At 50.9% G+C, this 16400-nt stretch overlaps 1 protein-coding gene across 1 annotated transcript in view; it reads left to right on the forward strand.

Annotated features, from left to right (window-relative positions):
* Window positions 1–16400, forward strand: part of MYO5C (myosin VC) — an 85683-nt gene continuing 69283 nt past the window's right edge. The window contains exons 1-4 of the mRNA XM_036441710.2: window positions 1–155; window positions 10801–10911; window positions 14221–14386; window positions 14945–15089. Coding sequence (XP_036297603.1) covers window positions 129–155; window positions 10801–10911; window positions 14221–14386; window positions 14945–15089 — 449 coding nt within the window. The 5' untranslated portion in view covers window positions 1–128. The remainder of the gene's footprint in view (window positions 156–10800; window positions 10912–14220; window positions 14387–14944; window positions 15090–16400) is intronic.

The raw sequence follows: 16400 nt of genomic DNA on the forward strand, positions 1-16400 counted from the left end.
TCTCCCGCAGGACGTCCCGGCGCTGCCCGCGGCGCCCCGCACCGCCGCCTCCCGGGCCTCAGAGCCGCGCGTCGCCCGGTCACCCCGTTGCCCCGTCTCGGCCTCGAGCTGCCCAGGCCCCTGCGCTCATGGCGGTGGCCGCGCTGTACACGCAGGTAGGCGGGGGCGGCGGCGGGAGGGAAGCGGCGGCGTCGGTGCTGACTGTACCTGTGCCGCCACCCGTGCACCTGGCGCGCCCGCTGCCCGAGGGGCCGCGGAGCCCGGGAACGAGGGCGCGGGGAACCTCGCGCCCCCCCCTCCCCCCGAGGACCCGGGTCCCCGTCCGTGGGGAAGGCGCCCCTGACGCCTGGGTCCCCTCGGGACTGGAAGACCGAGTGTCCCGGGCCCGTCTCCGCGTCGCTCTGTCCCTCTTCCCGAGTCACAGGTGCAATCTGTTGCCCGCGGGCTCGCAGAAACCTCAGACGCGGGAGAAGAAGCGCATCGATCGTCTTCCCGGACCTCCGGGGAGCCTCAAATCGCTGGCTCAGAAGTGTAGGAGCGCTTTGGGGGCTGTTTTCTGGAATTACCGGGTCTTCCGAAGGCCGGCGCTGCCCCTGCCTGGACGGGTGGCCCAGGCCTCACCCTACACTCTGGGGGCTTCTAGGAACCCAGATGCCGACTCAGGCCCCTCACCCAACACTGATGTGGTGCTGGCAGTTTGTAAACCACCTTCCATACCCACTCCTGACCGCAGGAATCACTAGAGCATATCCGTGGGGGCCGAGGGCTCCACAATTTAGGTGGGAAGGATGGCATTCCCACACAGTGTCCAGAACTTTCTTAGATGGCCTTGGTTAATAATTGGGATAAAAAGTGTGAAAAAGTGTTGGTCCTTTTGAAAAAATCCACTTCAATCGCCATAAAGCCAGATCTTCCTATACCGTTCATCCTCAGGATTCAAATTGATGAGACTACAGCCCATTCGTTTCTCCTGACACATGCCCCATCTTTATATTTAAAGACATTGTTGCTATATGGAAACAGTAGTTGTAAGTAAATATTTCAGTAGCCCAATCAATCTTTTTCTTCTACCTTGTTTAATTTGTAACAGACGTTTTCCCCTCTAATGCATGTGCTCCCATTAACTAGTGTTCTAAACGGACAGTGTTTGAATTGCCTCTGTTCTAGGCAGGTTTTACCAATGAGAATACGAGCTATCAGATAGCCAACAGTGCTTCTTTGGTCTTCAATTTACTGGCGGGGGAAAAAAACAAAAACAAAAACAAAACAAAACAAAACAAAAAAAAAAAAACAACTTGAACAAAATTATTCTTGGAAGATACTTTGGAGGACAGAGAAAACTGTTAACCCATTTTAAGTAACAATCCCTCCCACTCCCTATCATCAAGTGCCTCATAAATATATGTATCAATAGGTTTACAGTTGTGAGTACATGAAACACAGAGTTTATTCTTAGACTAGAGACTCGGTGCATGAATTCGTGCACAGGTGGTGTCTGTCCGGCCCACCCGGATGGGGGCCCATCAGGCTGGGCTGATGGGGAGGAGAGACTGTGGGCCATTGGCTGGCCAGCCCTGCCCCCAATCAGGGTGTTGGGGGCCAGGCTGGCCGAGGGGAGTGGAGAGGCCTGATGGGGGCCTAGATCAGGCTTGTTGGATGCCACAGTGTGTGTCGTAGCCACTGGTCGTTCCGGACATTCTGGTCATTCCACCATCTGCTTGCTGGGCTTTTATATAGATAGATTATTTATTAATTGTTGTATTATTTATTTGTATTACAACTGTAAACCTACGTTTGTCCACCCGTATATGAAATGCTAACTCGGACCAGGCACAGTGTAGGAAAACGGATGTGGAAGAGTTTTCTAGAGATGAGCTTGAATGGATAGAGAATCTGAGAATCCCAGAGCCAGAGGAGCCTTGATGGCTGCCCCTACCCACGCTGTGCCCAAGGAGGCACAGGTGTCCCTAGGCTGCGGCCTTCCTCCCAGACGGGCAGTCAGCCCCCCATGGTGTCAATTTCAGAGGTGCATGCTCCTCCGTTTGTGTAGCTGCCTGTTTAGGCTTTAGAGAGCTTACTTCGTTAAAGATAAAATATATATATATACACACACTCAATTTTTCTTTTCCCACATTCCTCTCACTACCCTATTTCTCTCACAAGGAAAAAATAATCTACAAAGTAGCCCTAGGTGGTTTGGCTTAGTGGATAGAGCGTTGGCCGTAGGACTGAAGGGTCCTGGGTTCGATTCTGGTCAAGGGCATTTCCAACAGTTGTGGGCTCGATCCCCAGGAGGCAGCCAATCAACGATTCTCTCTCATCATTGATGTTTCCATCTCTCTCACTCTCCCTTCCTCTCTGAAATTAATAAAAATATATTTTTTAAAACCTACAAAGTATTCTGTGTACATTTTCAGAGAAGGAAAATGGTAATATATATTCTCATATATTCTTTACTATTCTTTTCCATATCAGCACACACTTCATTTTTAAATTTTATTTATTGACTTGAGAGAGAGAGAGAGAGGGGGGGGGGGAGGAAAGGAGGTAGAGAAGGAGGGAGGGGTTATTTATGATTCAGTGGTTGATTCTTGTATGTGCCCTGACCAGGGATGGAACCCACAACCTTGGCATATTGGGATGACTCTCTAACCAACCTAGCTACCCTGCCAGGGCAGCATACACTTCATTATAGTTTACGTTCAATAATATTTTGTATTACTTTCAGGTGAATAGCATAGCGGTTAGACATTCATATACTTTACAAAGGGTTTCCCTCAGTATTTCGAATACCCACCTGGCACCATACATAGTTATTACAATATTATTGACTACATTTCCTATGGTGTGCTTTACATCCCCACAGCTATCCTCTAACTACCCACCTGTACTTCTCCATCCCTTCACCTTTCCACCCAGCCCAACCACCCTCCCCTCTGGCAACCATCAGTCTGTTGTCTGTATCCATGAGTCTGTTTCTGTTTGTTCATTTACTTTGTTCTTTAGATTCCACATATAAGTGAAATCAAAGATTTCTTTCTTAGATGAAATCTAAACCCTCTCCCTTGCTTCCCTATCACTCCCCCTGTTTCCCCCACCCCACCCCTCATCCACCCTCCTGAGTCTAAAGATCTAGCCTAGGGGTGTCGAACTCAATCAGAGAAGGGGCCAAAATCTAAAATCCAGCCTAAATCGCGGGCCAAATGGTTTACTGAACAGTCATAAACTGTCATTGTGATGGAAACGCAGGTGAGTGCAGTGATGACAGCGCGGTGCGGGCCACATTGCAAGGCCTGGCGGGACGGATTTGGCCCTCGGGCCTTGTGTTTGACACATGTGATCTAGCCGATTGTCCTAGAATGTCAGCCCACAGGATTGGCCTAAGTCAAATGATTGGAGACTCTTAGCCACATTTAACCCACACACCATCTTAGACACACAAAGTTTGAAAACAACCTGAAACTCATTTCTGCACCCCAGCAAATAGGGACCCTGCAGTAGGGCGGCGGGTGGGCTGTCCATTCAGGGCTCCCTGTGTGGCAGCCACACCCACCCCATGGTGGCTTGGCTGCCCCAGTCACCCCCTCACACAGTCACCTGCCTGGCCTCTGTCTGATCTCTTCCTGCCCAGCTCTTGAAGACAGGTACTCTCTCCCATAAAATATTTATTGGGCACTTTCTGTGTATAAAACTTTATGCTTGGGGAAGGTTAGAAAGTGTTGTGTGGGTTTTTAAGTGATAGTCCTGCCTCTCAAGGAGTTTTCTGATCGGTGAGGAATGAGAAATGACACGTCACCCAGCCTGCTAAGGCGTAGAAGGCAGGGAGGAGCATGGTGGGCAACGGAGCCAGAAGGGGAGGGTCATGGCAGCCAGAGGTAGGCCAGGGCCTCACACTCCTGTGAAGGTTTTAAGCGGGGAGGGAGACAGGATCAAGGGCAGTGCTTTAGGAGGTTGGGAGTGCCGGCGGGCCTGTGGGACTCTGTGCCTGTGGGAGAGAGGCCAGAGTCGCATTGCTGATGTGTCAGGTGAGCTTGGCTGCCCCGGAGAGACTTGGGGCTGCGGTACTGGAAACGGAGGAAGAGGCAGCGTCCGGAGAGCATGTGGAGACGGTGAGAGGAGAGATCGGACTGGCCTGTGTGCGGGGGAGGGACGAGCAAGGATGACATGGAGGTGAGCGTCTGGATGGTTGGAGTGGGGGCGCACCATTGACACAACGAGGGACAGCAGGAGGCGGGATGTTTCTTAGGAAAGTCCTGAGGCAAATCCCTGCCAGGGTTGCAGTGGTGGGGCTTCCAGGCGGTTGCAGGTTGGTGTGGACTCCGGAGGACGGGCCAGGAGTCCTGTGCCTGGAGGTGGAGCTGAGGCCCAGGCAGTGCGGGCCTCGCCAAGGGAGAGAAGAGGGCCAAGACAGGCCCCTGGGAAATCTGACCAGGGAGGGAGGGAAGCGGAGGGGCCAGGACAGGGAGGAGGAGGCAGGAGAGCCGGCATCCGGAACCGAGGAAGAGAGGTTCCGAGAAACGGGGACTCCTGGGAGGAAGTGGTGAGAGCAGCAGTTGCTTCGGGGAAAGTGTACATCGGCCCGTCTCTTTTCCAGTGCCGTTTGGCGACACGCCTGAGAAATGTACAGAGCGCTTACCCAGCAGTTCCACGCTGGGAAAACCAGTCCGGTCATTCTCTTCCTGAGGCCTCTAGAGGCTCCGTCGCTTTCAGACTCGCTAACCGGCCATGAGGTTCCGCCTCTCCGCCTCACCTCCCAGCCCCCTGCCCACCAGCTCCTGCCTAGGCACATGCTGCACTGACTTCTTTGTTTTAAAATTTTTTTTTATTGATTAAGGTATTACACATGTACATATCCCTCCATTGTCCCCCCTACCCCACTCCCATACATGCCCTGACCCTGGTGTTTTGCATCCATTGGTTTTACTTATATGCATGCATACAAGTCCTTCGGTTGATCTCTTACCTCCCTCCCATTTCCCCAGCCTTCCTGCTGTAATTTGACAGTCTGTTCGATGCATCTCTGCCTCTGTATCAATGTTTTTGTTTATCAGGTTATAATGTTCTTTACTATTCATAAATGAGTGAAATCATGTGGTATTTCTCTTTCACTGACTGGCTTATTTGGCTTAGCATAATGTTCTCCAGTTCCATCCATGCTGCTGCAAATGGTAAGAATTCCTTTTTTTATAGCAGCATAGTATTCCATTGTGTAGATATACCATAGTTTTCTAATCCACTGATCTGCTGATGGGCATTTAGGCTGTTTCCAAATCTTAGCTATTGTGAATTGTATTGGTATGAGCATATATCCTTTCTGAATGGTGTTTCTAGTTTCTTGGGATATATATTCCTAGAAGTGGAATCACTGGGTCAAATGGGAGTTTCATTTTTAGGTTTTTGAGGAAACTCCATACTGTTCTCCATTCCCGCCAGCAGTGCTCGAGGGCTCCTTTTTCTCTGCATTCTCACCAGCACTTGCCATTTATTGATTTGTTGATGATAGCCTTTCTGACAGATGTGACATGGTACCTCATTGTCATTTTAATTTGCATCTATGGGATGATTAGTGACTTTGAGCATGTTTTCATGTCTCTTGGCCTTCCTTATGTCCTCTTTCGAAAAGTATCTATTTAGGTCTGTTGCCCATTTTTTGATTGGGTTGTTTATCTTCCTTTTGTTAAATTGTATGAGTTCCCTATAAATGTTAGAAATTAAACTTTTATCGGAGATAACGTTGGCAAATACTTTCTCCCATGCAGTGGGCTTTCCTGTTGTTTTGCTTTCTGCACCCACTTCTTGCTGCCTCTCAGTGCACTCCTCTGCCTGGGCCCCTGGGCTCTCCCTGCTTGAAATGTTTGTCTGTCTCTCCTTTGCTCACCCCTGCCTGCACCTTCCAGATTCCATTTAAGCAGGGCTCGTCTGAGAAATCTTTGCCCTCCAAGGGGCACCTTTACTGTGACTGTTAACTGCTCATTAGCTCTCTGTCTCCCCTGATGACCAAGAGTTTCTAGAGAACATGGAGCACTGGGCACCCAATATGTGTTTGATGTGTGCATGCATGAGTGGATGAGTCTTTCTGCTCTCAGAAAAAGCTACGGGCATGACAATGAAGATGTTGATGATGGTTACTTTTATCTCGGTCACTGAGTACTTTTTATGAGCCAGATACTGTCCTTAAAACTTTATGTGCCTTCTTTCACTTAATCTGAATAACCAGTATCCCAGCCTTACAAATGACCCAGGTTAAGTTGTCTAAGGTTCCATAGATGTGATGGAGCCAGGATTAAAAGCCTAAATTCTTAACACCTCCCACCAGCATCCCCTTGGTTTTACAGCCTTATCATCTTCCTCCTCTTTAAGAGATCTGACCTTCCTCCCACACAAAGGACTGGTGGGAAGTCCATCCACTTCATAGCTGCCCCCCATTATGCCTGGTTGTTTATCACATCGTTTCTTCTAATAACAACTGGAAACAAACCCAATGTCCAGCAAAAGGGGTAGAATTTGGTGCATTATAGAAGACCCACAGGATAGAGTAGTGTGAAGCCATTAAAAATGCTACTTAACGAAGAGTTCTTAGCAAAATAGGGGGAAATGCTTGTGTTCCATGAAAAAATGAGGGCACAGAAATTGTATATGCTGTGTGATCATAAACATGTAATATATATGTTTATATGTGGCCTTCTTCCTTTCAAACCAAGGAGGAAGTCCATGTGTCAGTAACCGAAGACTGGGCAGCCAGTTGGTTTATAGATGCCACAAGTCAGGGAGGATGAAGGCCAAGGAAGGGTCATTAGGTTTGGCCACTAGGAGGTCCTTGGCATTGCTTCTCTTTCAGTAGATCTGTGAGGGCGAAAGGGGACGCCTGAGCATGGTCACGGGCTGAAGAGAGGGAAGTGGAGGACTGGAGTCTGACGCTATAAGACAGGCACCAGGCATGGAATAGCCTCAAAAGGAGGCGGGGACCTGAGGCTGTGGCCGCAGGAGTGGAAGACATGGAGATGTTTAGAAGGAAGGAAGCCCAGAGGCTTGACAGCTGCTGAGGATGCCACGTGAGTGGAGCTGAGGTTGGGGAGAGTGACAGCACCACAGGCCTTTGCTCTTACAGCTTCCCTCCAGACCCTCAGCACCAAGGCCGCCTTCCTCTGGGGGAGCTTCAATCCTGGTGTCTGTCTTAGCTCCGTGGGCGGTTTTCTGGGGCTGGCCTGCTGAGCCATGAGTGCCGTGGCAGTGTGGGGTGCGACCTGCTGTGATTGCCCTCAGTGCAGGCAGCAGTAAGTCCCTATTCTGTGTTTCAAGGACAGCTGCTCTGTAAGTGTTGGCTGAGGTTGAGTCTGGTTCTGCCCCTTGATAACTGGGTTACGTCATACAAGGGAAGAGGAGGAGGAGAGAGGGAGCACTGGGTCACCACTCTGGTCCGGCTGATCCAGAATGTGTGGAGTCCCTTCCAGGCCAGAGGTGTCTGAGGAGGAAACCAGTGACATTCCGTGACCCCTGTGAGGTCTGCAGATGCCAGTAGACCCCCTCAAATGGGCGGGGAGCAGCGGGCAGGGGGGAGGGAGGGAGAGAGGGGATGGGAGGGGCAACCAGAGAAGATGGTGCTCCCTCTCACGTGAGCATGTGGGGTATGCCGATTGGACACGTTCCTGGGACATATCACTTCCTAAGGGTCAGTGCCTTTGCCTCATTCCCGCGCCTCCCATGGCTTGGGGACACCACAGTCTCCTGGGCCGGCGGGGGTTGGGGGTGGGGGGGAGTCCCAGGGAAGGTGTGGGAGATGGGCCTGCCCCAGAGGGTGGCCTGAGTCAGTGGCTCCTGCTCCAGGAAAAGGAACCACACTGGGGAGATCACATGAGAGCGAGTCACATTGTTTGCAGGAACTGCGTGTTTGTCCAAATGCTGTAAAGTTTGCTCTTCCTCCGCTTTGAAGTGTTACCTTGTGGGTAAAGGAATGAGAGGAAGAAGGGAGGGACCGAATGGGTGTAACTTATGTGGAACTCGGTAAACGTTGGTGTGTTTACTTACCAGGCTGGGTTTCAGCCTAAATGACTGGCAGCGCTGTCGGTAGAGGCACGGGGCCCAGGAGGGGGAGGGGAGTCCGGGAACTCAGGGGGCCAAGGGGGCCACTGTGTTCTCACCAGAAGAGAGCAGACACGTCCTAATAGTGCCTACCGTTAGCACTACTCTGAGCTGAAATAAACCAAAGGAGCAAATGTACCATGAGCGCTGGGAGGATCTGTGCGCCCCCAGCAGGCGGTTGTACCTGGTCCCAGGAATGTGTCCGCACCGCAGACCCCCGCATGCTCAGAGAGATCAGAATTGTTTTCAGGGTCAGACTCATGTAGTTAAAAGTAGTTCAAGTAGGAGTCCTGGCCCTGGCTCTTCTGGAGACTCTGTGTGGTACCTGGTGGGTTACTGACCTCTCTGGGCTCCAGGTTAAGGATCAGGAAAACAAAGGCTTAGGTTGGCTGAGGGATTTGAACATTACTTCTCAGACCCCAGCTCCCATGGAGGACTTGACAGACTTCAGCCACAGCCCCCTCTGGGCTCCTGCCTAGACACTTCCATTTTCTCTTTTCCCCCGTTTCACTGAAGTCAGCTTTCTGCGCTGTGTGAAGAACACCTGGAGTAGACAACCTTCATGGGCCCTTTCAGCTCTAAAATCCTACGGAGACCAATTCGTGATAAATTGGGATATTCTGTTAATGATTTCAGCTTTATGAGCTTAGTAAGAAATACTTCCAGTAGCAGACCTGAGGTAGAAAATGGTAGCCCATGGCAACAAGGATGCATAGAGTGTGGGCGTCTGTGTCTGAGAGGTGTGTGTCTGTGTGTGTTTATTAGGGTTCTGTCCACCTATTAGCAGGGGGAGGGGTGTATTTGAGTATGTGTCATTGCTGCCAAGTCATGCTTCCTCTCTCTCAGGTTTTACCCTCCCATGCTACATTTCAACAAGTTTCTGCTGTTCACTAGCTTTCAATTAAAGCAACCCAAATAACTTAGGGAGTCATGATTGATATCCAACCAATTATATATATATATATATATATATATATATATATATATATAGGCATTTGGCAGTCATCTTATGCTTATTTTTCATATATATATATATATATATATATATATATATATATATATATATATATATAGTTATTAGAAGTATTTCTTACCTTTCGAGACAGCATGGAGGGACCTAGAGAGTATTACCGTATGCTAAGCGAAATAAGCCAGTCAGAGGAAGACAAGTATCACATAATCTCACTCATATGTGGAATCTAATGACCAAAATAGATCTAGAAACATAGAAGCAAAGAACAGAATGTGGAAGGAAGACGGGGAAGGCGGGTAGGTGAGAAGTGATCAACCAAAGAACTTATATGCATGCACATATGCATGACACATGGATACAAACATTAGGGTGGTGAAGGCCCGGGGAGAGGGGCAGAGGCAGGCTAAAAGTGGTTCATGTGGGAACAAGGGGGACATATGTAATACTTTCAACAATAAAGATTTTTGAAAAAAATATATATTGTTATTGATTTCAGAGACAGGGAAGGGAAAGGGAGAGGGAAAGGAAAAGAGAGAGAGAGAAACATCAATGATGAGAGAGAATTATTGATTGGCTGCCCCCCTGCGTGCCCCCTACTGGGGATTGAGCTTGCAACACGGGCACATGATCTGCCCAGGAATTGAACCATGACTTGCTGGTTATTGGGTCGACACTCATCCACTCAACTACACAGACTGGGCACCTCGTCTTTATCTCGAACAACATTTAGGCGTGACTGGTAAATTTTGGAGTGTGAGACCACCCTCTTCCTACTATGTGAATTATTAGGCATGTGTATTCATCGGCTTGGGCTGACGTAAGACTATATCACAGCCAGGGTGCTAAACAACTTATTTCTCACAGTTCTGGAAGCTGGGCAGTCCTATAGCAGGGCTGGCAGGGTTGGTGTCTGGCGAGGACTTCTCCCCCTGGGAGGAGACGCTGCCTTCTCAGTGTTTCCTCAAATGCCTTCCTGCAGCGCGTCAGGTGAAGATTCTGTATGTGTGCAAGCTCTCCGGGGTCTCTTCTTATAAGGACGCTAATCCTAAAGATCAGGGCCTTCCTTATGACTTCATTTAACCTTAGTTACCTCCTTAAGACCTGTCTCCAGTCACACTGGAAATTGGGCCTTTAACATGGATTTTGGAGGGGTCACACTCCAGTACACAGCAGTGTGGTTCTGCCTGGAGCCTTGCACATCAGTACTGGGTGTAGCGATGGCTTGTTGGGAACTGAGCTCGGCGGCTCCATCTGGACTTGCATTTCCCACGGTGGAAACCCTGGGCTGCTGGTCTTGGGGGCAAGATGGGGATCATGCTGCTGTGACATTCCCTCTACAGCACTTTGCAGAGTGCTTTCAAGTACAGTGTCTAATTTACCCTCCCAGCAAATCTGTGAGATAGGCCTTGTTGTACCCATTTTATGGATGCGATAAGGGAGACACAAGAAGTTAAGGGTCTGGCCCAGTGCCCCATGGTCCATCAGCAGTGAACCCAATCTCTGCTGCAGCGCTTGCAGGTCTTCCCTTTGGGGCATTCTTGTCACTCCCGGGTTTCAGCTTTCCCTGTGGATGGAGGAGGCTTTGGGAACCCCGTTGTCTAGAAAACGAAGCTTACCTCCTAAGCAAAAATTAAGTGCAAGTGCTCCTATTGAAGGAACAGAAACAAAGCTTCCGAGTCCAATCACCAGGGGGTCTGTGTCCTATTGTCGAAGTGCTGGGATTAAGCCCGTCTCATTGTGCTGGTCAGTACAACAGGGTTTGGATTCCGGATCCTGAAGACGTTTGGAAATCTGCTGAGATAGCAAAGGACTACAGAGTCGGTGACAAAGTCCTGCGACTCCTGCTGGAGGATGGAACGGTAGGTCCTGCTGGCTGTGGCTGCCGTGACATCCGAAGGGGTCACCGGGGTAGGTGTGTGTTGATGGGGCCCGGGGGTGGGGGTGGGGGGGACACGGCAGATGGTCTCTGTGGGATCAGCCACAGGAGAGCCCATAAGGAGGCACCCAAAATGGCCAGCTGGTGCTGTGGGCGCACGTGTGTGTGTACCACTCTCCCTTCTCGCCCCAACCCCCTACCCGCACCCCAGGCTGCCCAACTGAAGGCCAAGGTGCCCTGCCTCAGCTGGGCCTCTCTTACACCGACGTGGGGCAGGCAGGCCTGTGCCCTCTGCTGCGTTTCCAGGGAGTCTGCACTGTTCGGAAAAGGCTGGAAGGCGATTAGCCATTTTGGTTTCCTAGGTCTTAGCTCAGAGACTGGGCAAAGACAAGAAACTTGGAGGGAATCGTTTGAGCCCGAAGCATAAACTGGCAGAAATCAGCATCAAGATGGGAAGAGAGCCCTAGCTGGTTTGGCTTAGTGGATATAACATTGGCCCATGGCCTGAAAGGTCCCAGGTTCAATTTCTGTCAAGGGCATGCATCTCCGTAACAGACTTGATCCCTGACCCTGGTCAAGGCAAGTGCAGGAGGCAACCAATCCATGGGGGTCTCTCACTTCAATTTCTCGCTCCCCTCCCCCACCTCCACTCTCTAAAAGTTAATGGAAAAATACCCTCGGCTGATGGGAAGAGGAAGAGAAACAGAGCGAGGAGATAGGAAATAAGACCGGAGTGGGAGGCGTGAGAGAAGAGCAGAGGGAGAGTGAGTCCTGCCGCAGGTGGATAAAAACATGAAGAATTGAGACCTCCACAGGGAGCTTGGTGGGGCGATGAGGAAAGTGACGGGAGGTGGGACAGGTGGACAGGAATGTCCAGCTTTGTGTGACATCAGGGCCTCTGTCTGTGTTGGTGTGGCGAGGGAGAGACGGGGCTGAGCAGTGCCTGTGGTGGAGCATGTTGGCGAGGGCTTCCTCTCGAGGCTGGGTATGGCCAGCTTCCGCACATTTGCCTTTGCTTTAGTTACCCACTGTGCATTGTCCTATTCCTCCCGGTGCTGGTGACATCCCACTGGGTCCATGGCTAAGGTGGCTTCACCTTTTTAGAATCAAGTATGAGGATACAGAGCTGGACGGAGGATTCCGGACCCATCTGGATGCCAGAGCTGGTCTGGGGAAGATCATCTGAATATAACACAAAATGCTGGAATTTTCAAAGCATGCAAATGGCCTCTCTAGAGACAGGACACACCGTTTCCAATCAGAGTATGCTGGATTTGGGAGTCACTTCCTGAGATACTGAAGGAAGATGAACATAGATGTGAGGGGCACATCCTCTAGAATCAATATCTGGATTCAAATCCTGCCACAGCTACCCGCTGGTCTGTGACCGGGAGCCCCGTGATTGCTTCACATGTGAAATGGGTGAATAACGGCACCACAGCACAGGGAGGGTTGCTGCAGATCAAATGAGCTGGTCTAGGAGTGCGTGTGCAAGAGACACGTAGTGAGAGGGTGCTGTGCCTCCATTAGCCTCTCCCTCCCCATCCAAAACTGCTCGCAGCATTTGTGGAAAACCTCCTGTGCCCAGCCAAGCGTCTGATTGGGGATCAGATGGCGCTGGGAGGAAAACCTCAGGCAGCAGATGCTGTGGTGGCTCACTGCCTTAGTAATATCAGCAGGGCCTCAGGTGGCGGCATTCCTGGCCCGGAGCCAGCTGCCCGGAGGAGGAGGGAGAGGCAGGTGAGAGGGAGCCTGCCAGGCTGCTCTGAAACGTGACTCTGTCTGTACCATGAAGGACAGAGCCTGCTTTGTGCAGGAGAATGGCAATTCTGCCCGACTGCCAAGCTGAGGTTCTTCACGTTTTCCTCTTACCTCCCCCACCAGGCTGTCCCTTCTTCTGTTTGTCTTTCCCTCTCTCCCCCTGTCTCTCTCTCTCTCTCTCTCTCTCTCTCTCTCTCTCTCTCTCTCTCTCTCTCTCTCTCTCACACACACACACACACACACACACACACACACACACTGGCTGAACTGGAAAAGGAGACTGTTCGTTTAAAATAGAAAACTCGGGGAATGTAAAAATTATGTATGAGCAGCATTTTTCTTTTATTCTCAAAAGTGTGTAGATGAATGATCTGCAAACATAATGACACTGACGATTGAACAGGCAGCTGCGCTGAGGACTCATGTCCAGTTGTCCTGGATGGTCCGGAGCTGCTCTCCTTACACAGAGCAGAGCAAGCAACCAACAAACTGCACCCCTGTCGGCGAGGACAGGGGCCATCCTGCTGCAGGCTTCAGGGTCAGCCCGGCCCCGTATCGTGTGTGACCTTGGACCAGGGCTGAGTCTCTCTGAACCTGTCTCTCTCACCGTTGCTCAGGATAGGCATGCCCTCCTTGGAAAGCAGTTTTGAGATTAAATTAAACAACCAGTGCTGAATGCTGACACTTGCCAAGGTGCAGCTGGCTCACTTTGAGCTGGTCCAGGACCAAGTATTGAAAGGAAGGCAGCCTGGGAAGCGGGGAGGGAAGCGAGTTTGCTGAATGCCTTGTTCAGTCACGTCCCCAAGCTGTGAACGGCCAGTGAAGGCAGTTAGAGCAGGTAGCCGTAGGCCCTGTGGCGCTCTGACATCTGAAGGCGCAGTTGTCTGGGGTGTGGACACCACCCGGCAGGCTAACCTGGCCCTCACTCCGCTCAGGCAGCTGCCTCCGAACACAAGGTGCGATCGGCAGAGGCCAGCCCGGGGTTCCCCAGCCCGGGGCTGAGGTTGGTAAGCACAGGCAGCCCTGCAGGGGGAGCCTCGCTCAGAGAGACCGTCACCTGCACGGGCCTCTTCGGACACTTCTCATCCTGAAGCATGGTCAACTTCCAACAGATTCGGCAGCTGGAGAGCTTCAAGGGACCTTAGGTGACCATGTCATCGTTAGCAGCAGGATTCTGTTTTCAAATAAAAACTTCGATGGCACCCAACACCTAAACCACATACGAGCAGGGCCACTGTGGTAGGACTGGAGTGAGGCACCTGGTCTGGTCCAGCCAGTCTTTTCACAGATGAGAGAGGAGAGGCCCAGAGAAGGCGAATGACTTGTCTTAGGACACACAGCCAATATCCCAGCCCCTGGCTCCCACTTCTTAAAGGCTAGCCATGAAGATAAGTTTCTCGTTGCTCTACATAAGTTTGGTTTTAGAGTGTCGGGGTCACTCTGAAGGGAGGGGGTAGGACAGAGATGGTGGTCCAGCAGAAACACCCAAAATCTTTCGCTTCCAGAGCTTGACGTTGATCTTTGTGCACAGGAGCTGGATTACTCCGTGGATGCGGGCTCTCTGCCTCCGCTCCGGAACCCTGACATCCTCGTGGGCGAGAACGACCTCACGGCCCTCAGCTACCTCCACGAGCCCGCCGTGCTCCACAACCTCAGGATCCGCTTCGCGGAGTCCAAGCTCATTTACACCTACAGCGGTAAGGACAGGGCTCCCGGGAGAGGGCCGCGCAGACACTGTGTGCTGCCCACAGCATCCTGAGGAGACGTTCCATGTTACGTTATATTAGAATTGCCGACTGCGGTCAAAATGTGTAGTCACACCTATACGTGTGCCTGCGTCTCCACCTAAACGGTGCAGGCACTGGATCTTAGAGAGTCTGTTATGAAAAGAAGTGTCTGGGTGGAGAGCATTTCCAACAAGAGTTAAGGTTGGACTACCAAGAAAAATACATGTGGATGAAGCTTGTGTTTGAGTTTCCCAATGGAGTGGATAAATTCATTACTTATTTGGAGCAATGACGTAATCATCATATTTCCATTGAGAATTGCCAAAGCCTCTCAGTGTTAGGGCAGTCTCATCTGTCCCCTCATCGGTCCCTCTTGGAGTAGCCCAGACGTGGGGGGGGGCATTGGCAGGAAACTGATTCAGAGCGTTGAGTGACCTGCCCAGAGTCACACACAAGGTTTTGTAAATGGCAGAGCTGGGATGACGGTGAAATAGAAACCCCATCACTGTGTCTAACGTCTTTTCTCAGGAATCATCTTGGTGGCCATGAATCCTTACAAGCAGCTGCCCATCTACGGAGATGCCATCATCCATGCCTACAGCGGGCAGAACATGGGCGACATGGACCCGCACATATTTGCGGTGGCAGAAGAGGCATACAAGCAGATGGCCAGGTAGCCTCCTGCGGGCGGGCTTGCTCTTGCTCTCCTAATGCTCCTGCATCTGCTGGGTCCTCGCTGGGGAGGGGAGACACCAGGCGTGGTTTCATTAGATGTGACCATCAGACCGAGGGGCACTGGTAGAGCAGACCACCTGTACCAAGTAGCAGATGACTCCCAGCGCCTACCTGACCTGCTTAAATCGCGTTTCCTGGGTTTGGTTGCTTCTGGGTGATCAAAAGTTGTTCCTACAAATCCAGGACTAGCAGGTGCCTCTCTTGCAGGGTGCTGGATTGGAGGAATACTGACGTATTCTCCGCTGTGAGATGTTGAAGCTTTCTGACCCACCCAGGGCAGCAGAGCCCAGTGGTAGATGAACACAGGTTTCAGTGTAGATTTGGGCTTTATCCTCATTTTGCCACTTGTTTTTTTTTGTGTGTGTGGCCTTGTGGAGTTCTTTCTATGCTGGCAAACATTTATTAAAAGCCTCCTGTGGACCCATGACGACGCACACATGTCTGTACATCATCCCTGCGCCCTCAGGATGGCCGTGATGGAGTAAACAGAATCCAGAGCCACCGCACGCACGAGGCTGGGTTGGCACTCAGATATTTTTACTCCTTTTGTAATTTGTTTCCCATAACCAGGCTCTTTTGGCCTCAATGTCCTCATCTGTAATGCATGAAGAATAAGACACCACCTTATCTTTGTAGATCCTTTCACAGTTTGCAAAACAACTTTCACAGTAATCTTTGAGTTTTCCAACACTCCAGTAAGTCAGCTGAGCTACCATCGTTGCCCTCATTTCACAGATGAAAACCTGAAGTGAGGGACCTGGGCCTGCTCATTCTTTACCGTGCAACCTTGGGCCCAGCGCCTGGTCCCCTCAGCACCAGGGCCCTCACCTGGGAGCTGGATGCTCCCATTCCAAGCTCCTCTGCTTGTCTCAGGAAAAGAGAATGGCGGCTTAAACAAGGTAGACGCGTGTGGATCTCTCCTGCAGAGGAGGCTGCTGGGCAGTCAGGGCTCACACAGGACCCTCTACCATCACCAGGGCCCTGGTGCCTGGCAGCGCCCCACCATCGGGGCCACGCTGATACTTATATTTTTTAATATATTTTAATATATTTATATTGATTTCAGAGAGGAAGGGAGATAGAGAAATAGAAACATCAATGATTAGAGAAAATCATTGATTGGCTGCCTCCTGCACGCCCCCTACTGGGGATCAAGCCTGCAACCCATGCATATGCCCTTGACCGAATCAAGCCCTTGACCGAATCAAACCTGTGATCCTTTAGTCCGCAGGCTGATGCTCTATCCACT

Source organism: Pipistrellus kuhlii, unplaced genomic scaffold (assembly GCF_014108245.1).
Source record: "Pipistrellus kuhlii isolate mPipKuh1 unplaced genomic scaffold, mPipKuh1.p scaffold_m20_p_1, whole genome shotgun sequence".
NCBI classification, from domain to species: Eukaryota; Metazoa; Chordata; class Mammalia; order Chiroptera; family Vespertilionidae; genus Pipistrellus; species Pipistrellus kuhlii.